Raw genomic sequence first — 21,375 nt, forward strand, 5'->3', positions numbered from 1 at the left:
TATGGCATGTCCAAGTGAATACAGGTAATGTTCAATTTTCAACAGTTAGTTTAGTGACTGTTCGAAGTTACAACGGCACTGAAAAAACAACAGGGTTACTAACTTATCAACTGCAATGATTCACTTAACAAGTGGAGCAAAAAAGAGCCTTGGTGGCGCAGCGGACTAAAGTGCTGTTAATTAGCACTTAGCTGCCAGCTGTCTGCAATTACTGCGAGTTCAAATCTCACCAGGCTCAAGGTTGACTCAGCCTTCCATCCTTCTGAGATAGGTAAAATGAGGATCCGGATTGTGGGGGCAATAAGCTGACTTTGTATAAAAAAAGAACACCGTTTAGGGGGGGCCAAAAGCCCTACTAAGCAGGTATATACAAAAATTATGAAGGCTATTGCTTAATGCATTGTAAGCTGCCCTGAGTCTCCGGAGAAGGGTGGCATATAAATCGAACCAAAATATAAATAAATAAATAAGAATGATTGTAAAATGAGACAAAAACTCACTTAACAAATGTCTCCCTTAACAACAGAAATTTTGGGCTCAATTATGGTCATAGGCCAAGAACTACCTGTATTAACTGACCACATTTCATTCTTTTAAAAAGTTTCTTGGTTTTCAGTTACAATTGCTTTAACTACCGACTTTAATGGTATCTGGGGAAAAAATCTCATTATTTTAACGCACGAATCCATTTTCTGTCAAGAACCAGATTCTGACACGAAACGTAATTTTTATTAACAGGAAAATCTTCGTTGTGGATATTACATTGCTTCCCATTCTCTTTTGGCTCACTAAATAGACCAGACCAGAAATTAATTTCACAGGAAGACCGGTGAATCAGGAAGATATTTAACCAAACCACTTCCAAATGTTATCTTGTCTCCTAGGACTTAAAAAAATGTTTCGGCCTCATTTGCATAGTTTGTGCATGTTTCTATCAAGGCCACCTCCCTTACTCTCTATACCCATTATGGTGAACCTATGACACGCGTGCCACAGGCGGCACGTGGAACCATAACTGTGGGCACGCAAATGTTTCCCTAGCTCAACTCCAGCATGCATCAGCCAGCTGATTTTCGGGCCTTCTGGGCCCACTGGAAGTCGGGAAACGGGCATTTCCAGCCTCTGGAGGGCCTCGGAAGGGGTGGGGGAGGCAGTTTTCAGTCTCCCCAGGCTCCAAAAAAGCCTCTGGAGCCTGGGGAGGGTGAAAAATGGACCTACCGGGCCCACCAGTAACCTTTTTGCCATCGCGTGCCAAAAGTGGGGGCAGTGCGGGGGGTCATGCGCAAATGCATAAGGGGGTGGGGTGGGGGCGCATTGAATTATGGGTGTGGGCATACATGCGCATGACTCCCCGCACTCCCCCACTTTTGGCACGCAACGGCAAAAAAGTTAACCATCACTGCTCTATACCATCATAAATAAAATTATTTATCTCACCTTCATTATTGTTATAAGTAACTTAAGGGAGCCTGAGTGGCGTAGGAGGCTAATGCCTCCTACTAAGGCAGCATTTAACATCCAGCTGCCTGCAATTACTGCGAGTTCAATTCTCACCAGGCTCAAGGTCGACTCAGCTTCCATCCTTTCTAAGGTGGGTAAAATGAGGACCCGGTTTGTGGGGGCAATAAGCTGACTTTGTATAAAAAAGAACACCGCTTAGGGGGGGCCAAAAGCCCTACTAACCAGGTATATACAAAAGTATGAAGGCTATTGCTTAACGCATTGTAAGCCGCCCTGAGTCTCCGGAGAAGGGCGGCATATAAAAATAAATAGATAAATATTTTTTTTAAAAAAAGGCGACAAATATACCTAACATTCCTTCCTCCAGCTCTTTTTCCCACAACAAAAACCCTGTGAGGTGAATTGGGCTGAGAAGGAGGGACTGGCCCCCAAATCACCCAAGCAGCTTTCATGTCTAAGGTGGGACTACAACTCACAGTCTCCTGGTTTCTAGCCAGGCGCTTTCACCACTGGACCAAACTGGCTAACATTTTCTTATATTTCAGTTCTGGAACCAATTCTAAAATTTGCCTCAGAATTTTAGTATGTTTCGAAAACCTTTCCTGGAACAAGAGAGAGAAGATGGAGCAAAATTATCTCTGTACTAGACCTGTACTAGGGATTCGAACCGCCGACCTTTCTGATCGACAAGCTCAGTGTCTTAGCCCCTGAGCTACCTAGTCAGGCAGTTTTAAGAGGTGTGTCAAAGGGCTATAATTAAATAACCCACTGCATGCGGAATAAGCAAACTATATGATCAAGGGAACCAAAATTTTTCTTGTTTTTCACCTTTGTGACAATGTAGAATAGTCTTTGTCCCAGCATATCCCACTGGGACCACATGAGATCATCGGCAATTCTCTCTTTCGAAAGCCGGCTCAAATTTTCAATCGTCTAAAAGGGAAGGAAATAAGCACAATTACAGGAGAGACATAGTATAATGTGTTCTGCCCCAGCTCTGGATTCCCAAGGATTGTGACACACACCAAAGGTCCTTATCAAAGTTATAACGTACCAAGAATAAACAAAGTCTGGCAAAGGTTGGCAACCAGCCCAGAAAACAAGATACGATAAGACACTCACTCTTCAAAAATGCTCTGTAATAATTACACGTTGTTTCCAGCAAGAAATTACTAACTGCCTACGACTTAAGTAGGCTAAGGGAGTGGCCAATTATCCTCAAACCTTACTCTCGAGGAGACCTCCTCCTGAGTAGCCACTCTTGCCTTTTGGCAGCCCTGCGTGCTTGAGCATTGAGGAGAGGCTCCTCCACTTCACTCTCTTCGCTTGAAGGAGCCTCTGGAGGTTCTGAAGGCCCAGGCTGAGTCTCTGCCTCTGGCACCACATCCTCTTCAGCCTCCACGCTGTCTGACGTGAGCGCTGGCTGTGCCGGCTGCTGGTGCAACCCACCAGCCTCCTTGAGGTCGGGATCAGCCACGATCTGCGCAGGCCACTGGCAGGCCACAACACAATGTCATGTAGAACAGGGGTCTCCAACCTTGGCAACTTTAAGACTTGTGAACTTTAACTCCCAGTGTTCCTCAGCCAGCAAATTCTGGGAGTTGAAGTCCACAAGTTTTAAAGTTGCCAAGGTTGGAGACCCCTGATGTGGAACACAGAATAAATATGGTTGGAAGGGACTTTGGAGATCTTCTAGTCCAACCTTCTGCTCAAAAAGGAAACTCTATTCCCAAGGTCATGTGATTCCCCCTTTTGCGACCTTTTCATAAGCAATGGGGAAAGCCAGATTCACTAAACAACCGGTTACTAACTTATCAACTGCAGTGATTCACTTAACAATGGAGGCAAGAAAGGTCGTAAAATGGGGCAAAACTTAACCAATGTCTCACTTAACAATGTAAAGTTTGGGCTCAATCGTGGTCATTAATCAAGGACTTCCTGTAGATTAATTGGACAAGCGAGGCTCTTTGGCCTACCACGACAGGAATTGCAGCTCATCTGTATGATTTGTGGCCATCTCTCAACTGGCAACTTGTATTCTGACGGGAATAAGTTTTATCTTACCTTGTCATAATTCATCAAAAACCAGATCAGATTTCTGCCCAGGTAATTATTTTTTACACGATGGAAAAAAACTACATTTAGAACAAAACTTGGATATTTTTTCACTCTGCCCAATCTCATTTCAACCACAACAAAAAAAGCCCAAAAGGAAGAAAATTAAAACATACCACTCTGTCTCCTTCTCTGACAGTTCTGATATCCAATTTTTCGGCATCTTAAGAAACGTAAATACAATATTAGGTGACAGATATCAAGGTACAGAGTAACAGGTATATCAAACATTATTTTAAAAATCTGTACATTTGGTCCATATTTGTTCGTTTCTGCTCTCGGGGTTCAAAGGGTGTTGCGAGAGAGGTCAAAAGGGCAAATAACATTTTTTTTCCGGTCTTTTAATGACCCCGTAATCCCTTCAAATGGGGTGGAGTCAGGTCAATTGAATGGAGCTGAGTGTTTACTGGCTGGATGCCCTTCCTGTTGCCAATGCGGAGTTCGCAGCAGATAGTTTCACATTGTGCAAAAGGCAAAGAACGTGTAGCGACAAAAATCTTGGATTAGATCAACTCAAATTTCAGAGGCAATCTTTGCTACTAATCATTACTAATCACCTGGACATAAACTGTTTCAACTCCTACCCTCAAAACGACGCTAGAGAGCACTTCACACCAGAACAACTAGACACAAGAACAGTTTTTTCCCAAACTCCATCACTCTGCTAAACAAATAATTCCCTCAACACCGTCAAACTAGTTACTAAATCTGCCTTACTATTAATCTTCTCATCGTTCCCATCGCCCATCTCCTCCCACTTATGACTGTATGACTGTAACCTTGTTGCTGGTATCCCAATAAAGAATTCTATTCTATTCTATTCTATTATTTGTATGACAGCATATATACAAGTGGGGTGCTGATGCTAGAATAGAATTTTTGGGGAGTCAATGGGGAAGCCAGATTCACTTAACAACCGTGGCAAGAAAGATCGTAAAATGGGGCAAGACTGACTTAACAAATGTCTCAATTAGCAACAATTTTCAGCTCAATTATGGTCGTAAGTTACACATCACAGTTTTAATGGATTCTCTTCCTGTAACTCCAGATAGGTAAGAATCAAGTTACTACAACTTTCTTAGATGTTAAGAAAACCTCTGAAATGGAAAGTAGGAAATGTATCCTGAATGTTATGACACGTTTGTGCTTGCCTGCCGCTTCTGCAGCTCTGTTCTGAATGGGCCGCAACCTGGATTGGGGACCTCTGTGTTATGCAATTGGATTTTTCAGGTTTTGGATAATATAATTGTTGTGGCCTGCCAGCAGCCAGCAGAGCTGGCAGCAGATTCGGACAGTGAGGAGGTTGGGGAGGAACGTGGGCCACTCCTGGAGTCAGGGGAAGGGCTCTGAGTCAGAGGCAGAGAGGGGGCCAAGGCCATCTGGTAGTTCTTTGCTGCCTCCGGAGTCTGACATCAGCAAGGCAGAAGAACAGCGGGAGCCTGTTCCCAGTGTGCGCATACGCAGAGCTGCCAGGAGACAGGAACAATTAAGAAAACAGGGTCGACTTGGGAGTAAGGCTTGGAGACAATTGGCCCCTCCCCTAAGACATAAAAGAGAAGCGAACAGGACATGAGCTTTTGCTCATTAGTTCATTAGTTCATCTGGTCAGTAAAAGCTTTGGGAAAGTTCTGTTTGACTCTGTGCTAAGTTTGGCCTTGCCCTGCATATGACAATTAGTTCTCTGGCAGCATTCCAAGGGAGATAAGGTGGGTGTTTATAAACCCTCCCCTGAAAGACTGTTTGAGAAGCCTTTCGGACTGGGAATGACAATAATTCACAGCCGTATGAATTAAAGAGGTTTGCCCGGACTAAGATTGTGCTGTACACTTTCTAAGGAAGCCTAGGACAGAACAATAATGATCTTACAACATTGGAAGGAGAAAGCTACACCTGATCTGCAGCAATGATGGATACCTATCGTTTTACATTTTGAATTACAAATGCTGTAATTGTACAATTACTTTTGAATTCGAAATGTTGAATTACATTTTGTGGTTCAACAAAGAAGAAGTTTTTCAAGCAAGGTGGTTGAAATTTTTGCATTGCCCTGTTTAGAACTTAATCTCCCAAGCTTTTTATTTTTTTCAGGTTACGTTTGAATACTATCTCTGTATTATTGTTGTTGTTGTTGTTGTTTATATTTATATTTATATACCACCCTTCTCTCGAAGGACTTGGGGCGGTGCACAGCCAACAGATAAAACACAAGAAATACAAAATTTAAAAACAGTATTAAAATCCAATTAAATTAATTTGGCCCATAATTAAAAGCACCCCTGTATTAAGACCCATAATTAAACAATTTAAAAATTAAAACAATTTAAAAGAGTTAGGCCAGCCCGGCTTGTTGAAATAAAAATGTCTTTAGGGCACGGCGAAAGGTGCGTAGATCCGGGATCCGCCGTATCTCCGGGGGCAGCTCTATATACAATACTCTATATCAGGGGTGTGAAACTCAAGGCCTGGGGCCCGGATGCAGTGAAGGACCAACCCATGGTGCCCCTGCCAGCGAAAACAGAGCTTGAGAGGGCCGTGCATGGTCAAACTGGCCACACCCACTCTGGCCATGCCCCCCCAGTCCGCCCAAGGCCAAACACAATCCTGATGCGGCCCTCAATGAAATTGAGTTTGACACTGCTGCTCTATATTGTATGCATATTTATTTTGGTTGATTCAGCAGAATACAATTGTTTGAAGAATTCATCCTATGTTACTCCTGCCCGTAAACCCTGTTACTCTGAATAAACGTGGAGAACACAAGGGGAACAACATACAAGCAGCTTTTCCAATATGTAATTCTGATGTGTCTGTGTGTGTGTGTTGGTATTCCCTATTGTCTTTTAACACATTAAACCTAGAACCTGCCAAGGAACTTGTCAATCAAAATGCAGAACTGAAAGCACTTACATTTATCTTCTGAAATGAGTAAGAGGCAGCTATCCGACGACTTTTTATCTGTAATCGGATATAGGAACTGAAAAAGAGAATTGTTCAGAGATTTTAAAAAATATTATGGTTTGCCACTGACATCACATATTTGTCTATAAATATGTGGGCAGCCCCACACATTTGAGGGGCTGTCCACAGATCAAGTCTCTCCACTATCTTGTTATTAATAACACTGCTGTTGTCTTCTAATCGTAGATTTCAACATTCTGATTTATGATTGTTTTCATCGCAAGCTGCCTAGAGTCACTGTATTGTGAGATGAGGCAACTATATAAATGAGATAATATTTTAAATACCTAGACTGAACAGCCAAGAAGCAGATGCAGACAGAGATAAAGATCCAAGAGAGGAATATGGGAGACAAGTCAAAAGAAGCATAGCAATTAAAGTTTTGAAGCGGACAAGAGACGATGGATAGATGATTTCTTTTTTCTGCTGTTCTGGTTTGCGTTCCCTTTTCTCTCTCTTTCTTTTCTTTTTTTAGTTAGGTGACATGATTAGAAATTAGGCAGGATAGAAAGAAAATGTCTTTTAATAAAGGGTGACATGATTAAAAGTTAGAATAAGAGATAGAAATAAGAGAAGGGGGAATATTAGTGTATACACTTTCATATAATTAAATAAAAGCAATAACAAGAGAAAGCATGGAATAATTGAATAATGACAGATTGCAGTTTAATATATTTATTTTTTTATTTTTATTTATTTTTATATGCCGCCCTTCTCCAGAGACTCAGGGCAGCTTACAATGTGTTAAGCAATAACCTTCATACTTTTGTATATTTTATACAAAGTCAGCTTATTGCCCCCACAAACCGGGTCCTCATTTTACCCACCTTAGAAAGGATGGAAGGCTGAGTCGACCTTGAGCCTGGTGAGAATTGAGTAATTGCAGGCAGCTGGATGTTAAATGCTGCCTTAGTAGGAGGTATTAGCCTCCTATGCCACTCAAACTCTTAACGCCACTCAGGCTCTCAGGCATCTTATAAATGTGTATCATTATTACAAATATGTAAGTGGATTGAATGTAATAACTATGATTAATTCTATTAGTTTTATTTGCATTAGAATGTATGACATCCAGCTGCCAAACTGTTCACGCATTGATATGTGTGTTAAAAAATAAAAAGACTGAATGACTTTATTATTAAAAGACAAGTCCCATTTGGGAGCCATATGTAGTACAGGTAGTCTTCGACTTACAACCACAATGGAGCCCACATTTCTGTTGCTAAGTGAGACATTTGCCCCATTTTATGACTTTTCTTGCCACAAGGATCACTGAAGTTCTGAAAATTAATAACATAGTTGTTAAGTGAGCCTGGCTTGTCAGATGGTCACAAAAAAGGATCACCTGACCCTGGGACACTGCAACCGTCATAAATACAAGTCAGTTGCTAAGCGTCTGAATTTTGATCACGTGACACTAGGGATGCCACAATGGTCACAAGTGTGGAAAATGGTCACGAGTCACTTTTTCCGGTGCAGTTGTAACTTTGAATGGTCACTAAACGAACTGTTGTATATCAAGGATTACCTGTACAAAGCCGCTTATTAGGCTTAGTAATTGAAAAAAAAAAAAAATTACAATGCATTTAGTGCTTTCTAGCAATGTGCTACCATACAAATAATTTTAAGCCTGGAGGGAAAAGGTTAGTAAAATCACTTACTTGTACTCTGATGCAGCTATCCACAGCCTTTAAAACTTTCACATTATTAAGCGGGTGAATTTCAATGAGCAAGGTGAGACATTTAGGAACTGGGATTAAAAAAAAAACACAAAGAAGAGAATAATAATCCATAATTCAGTGGTTTATGAAGTTCATTTAAGAGTGTTTAGATCAAGGGAGTCAAATCTGACCCACGGGATACTTAGATCTCTTCCACGGGGCCACCCTAGAAACAGTGAAGGACTGGCTCGCGGTGCCTCTGCCAGTGAAAACAGACCTCTGGGGGGCCACGTGTGGCACTCTTGAGCTCCATTTTCGCTGGCAGAGGGCTGCAGGAGGCTGTCGCAGCCAAAAACGGAGCTCAGGAGCCCGTTTTCTCTGGCAGATTGCTCGGGCCACCACAGGCGCCCCCGACACGAGTGACATAGAGCTGGCCACGCCCACCCTGGTCCCCTGAGGTCAAACACAACCCTGACGCGGCCCTCAATGAAATTGACTTTGAGACCCCTGGTTTAGATAATTCCCGTACCTGTTTGAAAAAGGAACTTTTTCTCTTCCTGTGCTGTCTGAAGGAAACTGATGGCTATTTAAAAGAGAGAGAGAGAAAAAAAAGATATTGAAAATGTAAAGCATTGAATCACCATCAAAGCTGACACCAGCCAGAGCGTAGAACAACTCAAAGAAGTACGGTAAGATCCGAAGATAAGGAGGGACCTGGTCCACAGAATTTCCAAGAATCGGAGACGACTGAACGGCTAACATCATCGTCATCAAGTATTGAAAATTCAACCAGAGGTTTTATTGAGTGCAACGAAAGTCACCGTTCTGCAGAAAATGGAACCATGGAAATCATGTAGGTCCAACTCTGCTAAGGGCCAGGATCCAAAACAGCATATCTGAGAGATGACCATCCAACCTCCGAGAGATGAGTTAAGGAGAACTCAACGCTACATATGGAGGCCTGTTCCATCGGTGGGCAATTTGCACAGTCAGGAAATTCTTCTTGAAGTTCAACCTGAACAAACAATTAAGGAAACTACGTATGTCTTGCCTAATAAAGAGAAGGATTAGGAGTGACATGATAGCCGTCTTCCAGTATTGGAGGGGCCATCACAGAGAAGAGAAGATTGACTTGTTCTCCAAAGCAGCAGAGGGCAGGGCAAGAAGTAACAGATGGAAAATCTCTCAAAGAGAGATCCAATCTAGAACTAAGGAGAAATTTCCTGACAGCAAGAACAGTTAATCAACAAAACAGCTTGCTTCCTCCATCACTGGAGACTTTCAAAAATAGACCAGTCAACCGTTTGTCCAGGATGTCCCAAAGATGCTTTTTCAGGAGGCTACTTGGCTTTCTGATTTTTCTTTGAAGACATTTCGCTTCTCATCCAAGAAGCTTCTTCAGCTCTGACTGGATGGTGGGGAATGGAAAGATTTATATTCCTTGCAGACAGCTAGTCATTTGCATCCTTTTTAGAAAGTTGTTGAGGGCACTTGAAGGTTTGCCTGTGTCCTCAGGGTCACCTGAAGGTGCAAAATGGGTGTGAAGCCTTCTTCGAACGGTTGAAAGGACTGTGTTGTAGACCGGAGATAGATGATGTCTGTCAACTTGCAAAGCTTTTAAGTTGCCATAAGCAGGAGGGAGGGAGAACTGATCAGAGCTGATTGATTTCCCTAACTGAAGCTACATTCCATACATTCTTCCTGACCGCAATCAGAAGGAGGGTGTTGGATTTCACAGCCAGCCAAAGTAGTTAATTGGAGAATGTGATTTATGACATGGCCAGGGAGGAGAGGAGAGACAGGATCATAGGGGAACGTAGATCTACGTCAGATTAGTTCTAACTGCATCCGAATATTGCCGAAATGGTGCGCCTAATAAATGACTGTATTTCTTTTGAAGTTTGGCTCATGGCTCATGAATTAATTAGGGCATCTTTCGGAAACTTCACAATGTCATTTATCTCCAGTCTACAACATAATCCTTTCACCCGTTCCAAGAAGGCTCCACAGCCATTTGCATACTCATGTGACTCTTGAGGACACAGATAAACCTCCGGTTGGCCTCAAGGACTCTCTAAGAGGATGCAAATGACCAGCTGTCTGCAAGGAGCTGTCTGCATTCCCCACCATTCAGTCAGAGCTGAAGAAGCTTCTTGGATGAGAAGCAAAATGTCTTCAAAGAAAAACAAGGAAGCCCAGTTGCCTCTTGAAAAAGCACCTTTGGGACAACCAGGACCTGGATGACTAAGAATTTCCATAGACATTTGACCAGGATGGTACAGGACAACATGCCTTGAGCAGGAGGAAGGCTTAGAAGACCTCTGAGACCTCGTCCAGCCCTATGATTCTATGTCCTATATACCGTATTTTCCGGCGTATAAGACGACTTTTTAACACATGAAAATCTTCTCAAAAGTCGGGGGTCGTCTTATACGCCGGGTGTCGTTCTCCTGTAACCAGGCAGACCAGCCCGAAAGGCTCTGACGAGCCTTAAATGGCTCTGGCGATCCAAGCTCTGACGATCTGCTAATCAGGCAACTCAGCTGGGATCGCCAGAGCCAAGTAAAAGGAAAAAAGTTTCCCCCCTCCAGCTTGCTTACCTTAGCTGCTAGTCGCAACGCTTGCCTTGCTTCGCTTGCCTGAATCCATTCCATCAGCAAGCCTCTCCCTGCCTGCAATCAAGCAGGCAGGGAGTTGTGGACTTCAACTCCCAGAATTCCTCAGCCAGCAAAACAAAGCTGGCTGAGGAATTCTGGGAGTTGAAGTCTACAAGTCTTAAAGTTGCCAAGGTTGGAGACCCCTGTTCTATTGGGTAAGTTTTTTTCCCCTTTGGGAGCTTTAAAAAAAATAGTTAATCGGGGTTTTTTTTAGTTGTTCTTTTTTAGAACTAGCCATTTAAAGTTTAGGAAGTTTTAAATTTAGCTTTCATATAAAAATAAATTAAAATAATATTTGTGCAGCTTTCTGAGATTTAGTGTGTTTCTGTAGTGTTTCACTCTAACTACACAAACACACAAAATCTCACAAAGCTGTATGTGGAATTTTGTGTGTGTAAAGTGTGAAAGTTGTTTTTTTGGGCTTTTTGTGGCTGTGTGAGGTTCCTGCTTGTTGCAGGGGCCATTTTGGGTCTAGCACAGCTGCTTTTACATTGTGGGTGAGCCAGTTGATGTTTTTTAATTTTTATTTGGTGTGCGTTGGAAGAGGGGTAGTCTTATACGGCGAGTATAACCCAAACCCTATATTTTAACAGGAAAAGTCGGGGGTCGTCTTATACGCCCAGTCGTCTTATACGCCGGAAAATATGGTATGTGGAAGAAAACATCTTCTCCTTTCCATGTACGCTCCTCCTACAACTGTGTGATCCATGCCCAGATACAATTTGTTTAGAGGTTTTCCATTCTGATGGGAGTGTGTCAAGGTCAGGCAGTAGCTTAGATGCTCAAAGTCAAATTGGGGCCCACCCTGAGCTATAAAGACCTACTGGATATACTGCACTCGAATCATCTTTAGGCCAACTGTCCCATGGCATGGATAAAATTGGGTTTTTTTTAATGAGATTTGGAAGGATAGAATACAAATCTAACTAACAAAAATGCATATAAGGGAAAGTTAACATGAAGATCATGTGAATTAATACCCATTTATAATGCCTTGGTAAGACCTTCACTTGGAATACTGCATTCAGTTTTGGTCACCACGATGTAAAAAGATGTGGAGACTCTAGAAAGAGTGCAGAGAAGAGCAACAAAGATGATTAGGGGACTGGAGGCAAAAACATATAAAGAACGGTTGTATGTCTAGTTTAATGAAAAGAAGGACTAGGGGAGACATGATAACAGTGTTCCAATATCTCAGGGACTGCCACAAAGAAGAGGGAACCCAGCTGTTCTCCAAAGCACCTGAAGGCAGGACAAGAAGCAATGGGTGGAAACTAACCAAGGAGAGAAGCAACCTAGAACTAAGGAAAAATTTCCTGACAGTGAGAACAATGAATCAGTGGAACAACTTGCCTCCAGAAGTTGTCAATGCTCCAACACTGGAATTTTTTAAGAAGATGTTGGATAAGCATTTGTCTGAAGTGGTGTAGGGTTTCCTGCCTAAGCAGGGGGTTGGACTAGAAGACCTCCAAGGTCCCTTCCAACTCTGTCATTCTATTCTATTCCATTAACAGTGGAGAAGCAAGCGATCATTCCATGGCAAATTTCCAAACACCTGAAAAACTGAGTTATCTGAATTAGAAACGACAGCAAAAAGGGATTGTCGTGAAATTTGTCAACATCTGTTGTGGTCCGTTGGCAGCCTGTGGAGCTGGCAGCAGAATCAGACAGCGATGAGGCTGAGGAAGAACATGGGCCAGTCCTGGAGGCTGGGAAAGGCCCAGATGAGGGCTCTGCGTCGGAGGCAGAGAGGGGGCCAGGGCCATCGGGGAGTGATGTGCGGACTTCAGAGCCTCCAGAGGCTGATAGTAGAGAGGCAGAGGAACAGGAGGAGCCTGTTCCTAGTGCATGTATGAGAAGAGCTGCCAAAAGGCAGGAGCAGCTAAAGCAGAGAGGACGACTCAGGAGTAGGGCCAGGAGATGATTGGCCCCTCCCATAAGGCTTAAAAGACCAGCAACGGTTTTTGGCCTCTTAGCTGGAAAACAACCGTTGAGAGAATTGCTTCTTGTTTCACTGTATTCATTTCTCGTCGGCGTCTTCTGCTTCTGAACTTTTGTCAAGAAAAGCCTTTGGCAGTTTGCCTAATTATCCCAAGGTCAGAGATAAACTAAAGACTGGTGTTTTGAGGACTTTGCTTTCATTTCATTTAGAATACGCTGAGAATGAGTTAATTCTCAGCTGTTTTAATAAAATCTGTTTGCTTTTTGGAACTGTTTGCATTTAATATCAACTACATGGGCCTGGGTCAGAAGAACATCGAAGGGGTCCACATCAACATGCAACACCCCTCAAACAGGAGGACTTACCTAACAAGGTCTTTTCATGATTGATGGAGCAGCTGATCACCCGCAGGTCTTTTTCGAAAGTGTACAGGTGCTATTGAAAAAGAAATGGTGGTAACCATTTATGGTGGTTTTTGGTATCACCAAAATGGTGGTGTATTTATTACCTGTGGTAACCGGGGTTCCCAAATCAAGCTAAGCCACAAATTGCATCACACTTGGGTTTAGCTTAGTAAGAAGGTGCACAATTCAGGCACCGAGTTTTGTGAACAAGCTTAGCATTTTAGGCGAACCGATCAAACAAGGATGGTTCAGCAAACCTTAACCAAACAAAGGTTTAGCAGGTGGTGTGAATGCAGGTTTTGTGACTTTGGTCTTTCTTTCTTTCTTTCTTTCTTTCTTTCTTTCTTTCTTTCTTTCTTTCTTTCTTTCTTTCTTTCTTTCTTTCTTTCTTTCTCTCTCTCTCTCTCTCTCTCTTTTCTTTCTTTCTTTTTTTTTCTATGCACCAAGACAAATTCCTTGTGTGTCCAATCACACTAGGCCAATAAAAATTCTATTCTATTCTATTCTATTCTATTCTATTCTATTCTATTCTATTCTATTCTATTCTATTCTATTCTATTCTACTCTACTCTACTCTACTCTACTCTACTCTACTCTACTCTACTCTACTCTACTCTACTCTACTCTACTCTACTCTACTCTATTCTATTCTTTGGTGATTCTTCTGGACACGACTTTACTCACCAAAGTACAACTCACTGAAGTCCTTGGAAAGTTTTTGGGCCTCAACATCTGAATTAGCAATAATTTTCCTGGCGTTTCCCTCACTTGATTGTAGGTTCTGTTTGTTCTGTGCACTGAGCTTAACCTGACACAGATTTGGGTCAAGAGAGAGTGGCTGGTCCAAAGTCATCCAGTTGGCTTCCACGCCCAAGGCAGGATTAAAACCTGGGTCCCCACTAATCCAGCACCCTAACCATTACACGGGTAGTCCTCGACTTACAACCATTCATTTAGTGACGGTTCAAAGTTACAACAGCATTAAAAAAATGACTTATGCCCGTTTTTCACACTTAACAACCGTTACGGCATCTCTGCAGTCAGATGCTTGGCCGCTGGTTTGTACTTATGACCGCTGCTGTGTCTCAAGGTCACGTGAGTCCCCTTTTACGACCTTCTCATGAGCAAGGGAAGCCAGATTCACTCAACAACTGGGTTACTAACTTATTCACTGCAGTGACTCACTTAACAACAGAGACAAGAAAGGTCGTTAAGATGGGGCAAAACTCACTTAACAAATGTCTCACTTAGCAACATAAATTGTGTGTGTGTTGCGGCATCATGTGAACAAAATCTGGACTCTTGGCAACCGGTTCATATTTATGACGGTTGTAGTGCACCGGGGTCGTGCGATTCGCTTTTGCGACCTTCGGACAAGCCAAGTCCACAGGGAAGCCAGATTCACTTCACTTCTGTTCCAGCAAGCCGGGCTGGCCTAATACGAATCTTATAATGGGTGTATGTGTGTTTTAATTTGTGGGCCAAATTATTTATATATTCAATTTTAATTGGTTTTAAAATCTATGTGTTTTAATATGGCTGTACACCGCCCTGAGTCCTCCGGGAGAAGGGCGGTATAGAAATCTAATAAACTCTAACTCTAACTCTATCCGTGTCACTAACAACTGCAGTGATAATCCCTTAACAACGGTGGCAAGAAAAGCTGTAAAATGAGGCAAACCTCACTTAACAATGGTCTCACTTAGCAACAGAAATTTAGGGCTCAACTCAGGGGTGAAATCCAGCAGGTTCTGACAGGTTCTGGAGAACCGGTAGCGGAAATTTTGGGCAGTTCGGAGAACTGGCAAATACCACCTCTGGCTGGCCCCCGAGTGGGGTGGGAATGGAGATTTTGCAGTATCCTTCCCCTGCCACACCCACCAAGCCACGCCCACAGAACCGGTAGTAAAAAAATTTGGATTTCACCACTGGCTCAACTGTGGTCATAAGTCGAGGACTACCTGTAACAGGGTTCTCTCCTAAATTTGATACTATTGGCTGAATGTTATTATATTGAAATTTTGGTTCTAAGAAGAGATATACCGTACTTTTCGGAGTATAAGATGTACCTTTTTCCCCCCTAAAAGAGGGTGAAAATGTTGGTGCGTCTTTTTGGCTCTCCCGTTTTCACCAAAAACAGGCCCATTTTTCACAAAAAATGGGACGCGCAGAGGGTTTGGGAGGCCTCCAGATGTGAGGAGGCCAAAAACTATTTTTTTTCTTGTTTTCCTCTTTCAAATCTTTGTGCGTCTTATACTCTGGTGTGTTTTATAATCCAAAAAATACGGTATCTACTGCTATTTTTTTATGGTTTTGCTGTATGTACTTATATAACCAGACCTCATGCTTGTTAATTTCATTGCAAAAGATAGAATTTTCTTGGAAACAATCCCGCCTGGAACATTAAAGCCATTTGATCATCCAACTTCATTTAATCCTTACAGAAGTCAAATACAGCAAATAAGGCATACCTGGTTTTTTTTATTATCATTGTCATACAATCCAACATTGGTGTACTCCTCAGGTCCCTGCGAAGAGAGAAACTGAGCGTTAAATATTCATCTTTTAATACCATTTTAAATATTTACTCTCCGTTGCGAAAACACTTTTTCTGTCAAAACTTTTACCAGTTTTATTTTGGTGTTATCTACAGTCTGGGATATGCCTAAATTTAAAAGTTAGTATCTATCGTTACAAAGGGCTAGAAAATATGAGGCCACTTAATTCCTATATGTCAAGCTACTCTTGGTACATAAAAAAAAGACAGAGAAAAAATAATTAAGGATTTTTTTTTCTTAATGAAAAAGTAAGATTACTAAAAAAAATAACAGAAAGCTTAGAATTCTATTTATGCCGTGGCATCTTTCAATCCTATGCTAAGAAAACCTCAGTTGGTTTTAATGCAATACTTCATTTCTGTTTGTCGTTTAGGATTATTTGGACAGGGAGGGATAGTCACGTTTGCGATAAGATGAAATAAAATAAAATAAAAATATAAAGTAAACTTCCCATCTCCTAAAGAAAAGTAGTGTGGAGGTATGGAGATCCATTCCTGATCGTCTTTTCATTCTGGTATCATTTATTTCATCCTTCATCTATGTCCCATCTCTTGTCACCTAGCAAAACTTATGATGGGAAATTAAAAACTTGCTAAGGTTGAAGGGACGCGGTGGCTCAGTGGCTAAGACGCCGAGTTTGTCGATCGAAAGGTCGGCAGCTCAGCGGTTCGAATCCCTAGTGCCACGTGACGGGGTGAGCTCCCGTTACTTGTCCAAGCTACTGCCAACCTAGCAGTTCGAAAGCACGTAAAAAATGCAAGTAGAAAAATAGGGACCACCTTTGGTGGGAAGGTAACAACGTTCCGTGCGCCTTTGGCGTTTAGTCATGCCGGCCACATGACCACGGAGACGTCTTCGGACAGCTCTGGTTCTTCGGCTTTGAAACAGAGATGAGCACCGCCCCCTAGAGTCGGGAACGACTAGCACATATGTGCGAGGGGAACCTTTCCCTTTATTTCTCAAGTAAGAAACAAATTGGTCTTACCTTCCAAGTATAAAGAACGTTTCCATTTCTTTCCACATTTATTATAAGCGGCGTTTCCGAATGATTTCCCCAAGCATCTAAAAAAGGCAAGCATGAATGCATTTCTAAACTCATTCAGCCCAAATGTAAAGGAAAGCATATTTCTGAAAAGAATATGCAAACATGATATTAAGAGAGGAGCAGGCTGAATTGGAAGGCGGGGTTAAATGTGTCATTAGTTGGGAATCATTGCATAGCCACAAGAGACCCAAGTTCAGCTCCTCCATGAATTCTTATCTAGTGCCAATTTAACTCTGACTGTCAGTTGACCAGATTCTTCTCCATAGGTAGCAATACAGGTAGTCTTGGACTTACGACCACAATTGACCCCAAAATTTATGTTACTAAGTGAAACACTTGTTAAGTGAGTCCCCCCCCCCCCATTTTATGATCGTTCTTGCCACGGTTGTTAAGTGAATCACTGCAGTGGTTAAGTTACTAACAGATTTGTTAAGTGAATCTGGCTCCCCCCGTTGATTTTGCTCGTCAGAAGGTCATGAAAGCAGATCACATGACCCCGGGAACACTGCGACCGTCATAAATATGAACCAGTTGCCATGCATCCGGTGACCAAGGGGATGCTGCAGCGGTCGTAAGTGTGAAAAACTGTCACTTTTTTTTCAGTTGTTGCTTCGAACGGTCACTAAAAGAGAGCCGAGGTTGCGCAAGAGAGCCGAGGTGGCGCAGTGATTAGAGTGCAGTACTGCAGCTACTTCAGCTGACCACTAGTTCAGCAGATCAGCGGATCAAATCTCACCGGCTCAAGGTTGACTCAGCCTTCCATCCTTCCGAGGTGGGTAAAATGAGGACCCAGATTGTTGGGGGCAATATGCTATTTAGTATATTGTCTTTGGTGTAAGCCGCCCAGAGTCCTCGGAGAGTGGGCGGCATAGAAATACTAATAAATAATAAAAATAAATAAAATAAAATAAACGAACTGTTGTAAGTCGAGAACTACCTCTAAGACACTCTTGCTATGCTTTGAACTCAACTCCGGGTTCTTTGCGCCTGACACAGATCATGTCTGCAGACCATTTGAATACAGTAAAAACAACTTTTTCCAGCTCTTTTCAGTGGGTTGATTAGGGAGGGAAGTCTCTGCATCATGAATAGGGTAACTGTTTGGTGGTCGCGTCTCCGAGTTGGCCGCACCTTAACATCACATGGATATTATTAACTTTTTGGAACAGCGAAAGATAAACTTTAGAACTTATCCCTCGGAAGGAATTGATCGATCACATGAATTTATTTGAAGAATCTTATGCGTCAAGGGTTCTGATCTTTTTTTTTAGTGCTTTGAATAAAACTGTATCCTTTTTAATTCTGGTAAACCAGCAGCCCCCCCCCAACCTTTGGGGCGCCAGGGACCGGTTCCGTGGAAACAGCTTTTTCCGTGGACCAGAGGGGGCATGGTTTTGCTTGCTGCCTGTATCCTACGGATGGGGCTTTGCTTGTTTACGGGGCCTGTTATTTCTGGCAGGGATCCCTGGTCTAAGTATATAAGACTCTGAAGAGTGATTGCAACTACAATTTAATCTGTGCAAGGAAGTATAAATACAAATGCAAAAACACACACATACCTACCACAGGTGGGTTTCATCAGGTTCCGACCAGTTCTGGAGAACCGGTAGCGGAAATTTTGAGTAGATCGGAGAACCGATAAATACCACCTCTGACTGGCCGGGCCCTCATCTATTCTCTACCTCCCGAGTCCCAGCTGATCGGGAGGGAATGGGGATTTTGCAGTAACCTTCCCCTGGAGTGGGAAGGGAATAGAGATTTTATAGTATCCTTCCCCTGGAGTAGGGTGGGAATGGAGATTTTGCAGTATCTTTCCCCTGCCACACCCACCAAGCCATGCCATGCCCACCAAGCCACGCCTAACAAGCCATGCCACGCCCACCAAGCTACGCCCACCAAGCCATACCATGCCCACCAAGCCACGCCCACAGAACCGGTAGTAAAAAATTTTGAATCCCATCACTCATACCTTACATATTACATTCCCTCATATTTTGGTTGAAAGCGTTTTCCAGTTAATTGATCTGATCTATTCCCCTGATTAGGGGGATTTAGTCAAAACCATCTTAAAACGATACCCATCAGATACACGATAAAATCTATTATAAACAATACAACAAATGGCATTTTAATTGTTTCCTTATTTACAAAAATGCGCCGAGCTGTAAACGCAAGGAAAATTGCCTGTTCGGTGGAATACAGAGTAGTGGGTGCCATTTACTTGGGTTTGGTTTCAATCATTCAACATATTTCATGGCAAACTGGGATGAATTGCAAAAAAAGTGGAAGGGTACCCATATTTTGGGGTACATCGGTGCATCCTTCAACTACGGTTGAACTTCAAAAAGATTAATGTAAATGTTAGTATCTTGATGAAAGGCCCCAAAACAGTGGTGAAATCCAATTTTTTTTTTACTACCAGATCTGTGGGTGTGGCTTGGTGGGGCATGGCTTGGTGGGCGTGGCAGGGGAAGGATACTGCAAAATCTCCATTCCCACCCCACTCTGGGGCCAGGCAGAGGTGATATTTGCCGGTTCTCCGAACTACTCAAAATTTCCACTACTGGTTCTCCAGAACATGGCAGAACCTGCTGGATTTCACCCGTCCCAAAGACAGAAAGAGGGATTGTGTGACCTTCCCAAACTATATCAAACTATTTCAGATCAATTCAAGAAAGATTGACAACAGTCAATCTGCAAAAATGAGCAGACAGGAAAGAAATGATAATCTAAAACAGGTGTGAATGCACTAAAATCAAAGGTTGATAAAAAGTGTTTCAGAATTGGGATTGCATGCAAGTTTCTTGGCTTGGATGGACCTTTTACGGGCAATCCTCGATTTACGACCTCAACTGGGTCCACAATTGCAGTTGCTAAATGAGACCATTGTTAAGTGAATTTTGCCCCCTTTTACGACCTTCCTTGCCACAATTGTGAAGTGAATCACTGCCGTTAAGGTGAAATATTTATACGATCTGAAGAGAAACCAGAGTTGCTACAGTTGTTAAGTGAATCATTGCAGTCGTTAAGTTAGTAAGAAGGTCGTTAAATGAATCTGTCCCGCTCATTGGCTTTGCTTGTCGGAACGTTGCAAAAGGTGAACGCATGTCCCTGGGACACTGCAACCGTCACAAATATCAAACGTTTGAATTTTGAGCACATGATCGATGGGATGTTGCAAAGGTCGCAACTATGAAAAATGTTTGTAAGTCACATTTTTCACTGTAACTTCGAATGGCCACTAAAGTGAACTGTTGTAAGTCGAGTGTTCTTGGAGCCTACTAATGCAAGACCCATCAACTTTCTCCTACGTGGATCAAAACATCACATGCTCCAAAAGGGATGGAACAGTTAAGAGCCTAGAGATACTCCCAACTTACTTGGGAGTAAGTTAATTCAGTAGGGCTGAGAAATAAAATTGGAGTATACTAGCACTAATTACAATCATCACCTCCTTTTAATGACCCCATAACCCTTGCAGAGTGGAGTCTGGGCAACTGAATGGAGGAAAGCATTTACTGGCCAGATGCCTTTCTTGTCGCCAGTGCTGAATTTTATTCAGCAGATAAATTCTCATTATGCCCAGAGAGAGAAATATCGGCCTCTACCTAGGATCGAACTCGCAGCCTCCTGACTGTGAGGTGGGAGCTCCACCTCTAGGCCACCGCGCCACTCTCTAGCACTAATTACAATGAATGTGCTTAAAACTCATAGGCAATGTCCTTTGTAGAGAAGCTCTCCCAATAAATTTTGCCTTACTCAAGGAAACTTAAATTTATAACAGTAACAGAGTTGGAAGGGGCCTTGGAGGTCATTTAGTCCCACACCCCTGCAGGAGACTTATATTTGCAAAGTGCCCAAAACTTCTAACTTCGACGTTTGCATTGTAGAAATTCAAAATTTAACCACAAGTAGATGCCGACTAATGTACAAGTATTCTTCCTTCAGGTCTGAGAAGGGGAAAAAAATTGCAAATATATAAATGTCAAATTGTGACATTCATACAGAGTGAAGGCTGGCCTACGTGATAGATGGTTAGTAGGAAGTAGGAATGAATAATGATTTCCTGCCGTCTCGTATTTTCAGTTCTAGCAGTTTTAAGCTCTCTTTTTCAATTATTAAACTACGAGATAACCTTATGTCACCTTTTAAGGAAGTTTCAATAACCAATCAAATAGCACTTTGTTATTATATATATATATGTATATATGCAAAAAATTAAAATCTCGGGTGTTTTCCCGTGTCATTGTAAATAAGTTAGTTAAAAATGTTTAAAATTCTGGTTAAAATCCCAGCTTAAAATCTTCTAAAAATCCTTACAGAGCACTCTGCAAGGTCCTTTAAAACCTTAGCTAAAATCCTACCAGTATCTTAAAAGTTTTTCTTTCTAGCAACGTTTCGACAGGCTCACAACCCTGTCATCTTCAGGCTGTTGCTAGAAAGAAAAACTTTTTAAGAAGATTTTAAGCTGGGATTTTAACCAGAATTTTAAACATTTTTAATTAACTTATTTACAATGACGCAGGAAAACACCCGAGATTTTAATTGTTTGCATATGCACACCCATGAAAATT

The 21,375-nt window shown here is 42.2% G+C and overlaps 1 protein-coding gene across 1 annotated transcript in view; it reads right to left on the reverse strand.

Moving 5' to 3' along the window:
• Positions 1-21,375, reverse strand: part of GSAP (gamma-secretase activating protein) — an 81,410-nt gene that overhangs the window by 56,319 nt on the left and 3,716 nt on the right. Inside the window, exons 2-9 of the mRNA XM_070947472.1 lie at positions 16,742-16,818; positions 15,670-15,726; positions 13,160-13,229; positions 8,725-8,778; positions 8,196-8,284; positions 6,484-6,550; positions 3,693-3,739; positions 2,290-2,394 (exon numbers count right to left, since the gene is read on the reverse strand). Coding sequence (XP_070803573.1) covers positions 2,290-2,394; positions 3,693-3,739; positions 6,484-6,550; positions 8,196-8,284; positions 8,725-8,778; positions 13,160-13,229; positions 15,670-15,726; positions 16,742-16,818 — 566 coding nt within the window. The remainder of the gene's footprint in view (positions 1-2,289; positions 2,395-3,692; positions 3,740-6,483; positions 6,551-8,195; positions 8,285-8,724; positions 8,779-13,159; positions 13,230-15,669; positions 15,727-16,741; positions 16,819-21,375) is intronic.

Source organism: Pituophis catenifer, unplaced genomic scaffold, assembly GCF_029215685.1.
Source record: "Pituophis catenifer annectens isolate HBS135680 unplaced genomic scaffold, rPitCat1.0.hap2 SCAF_7, whole genome shotgun sequence".
Lineage (NCBI taxonomy): Eukaryota > Metazoa > Chordata > Lepidosauria > Squamata > Colubridae > Pituophis > Pituophis catenifer.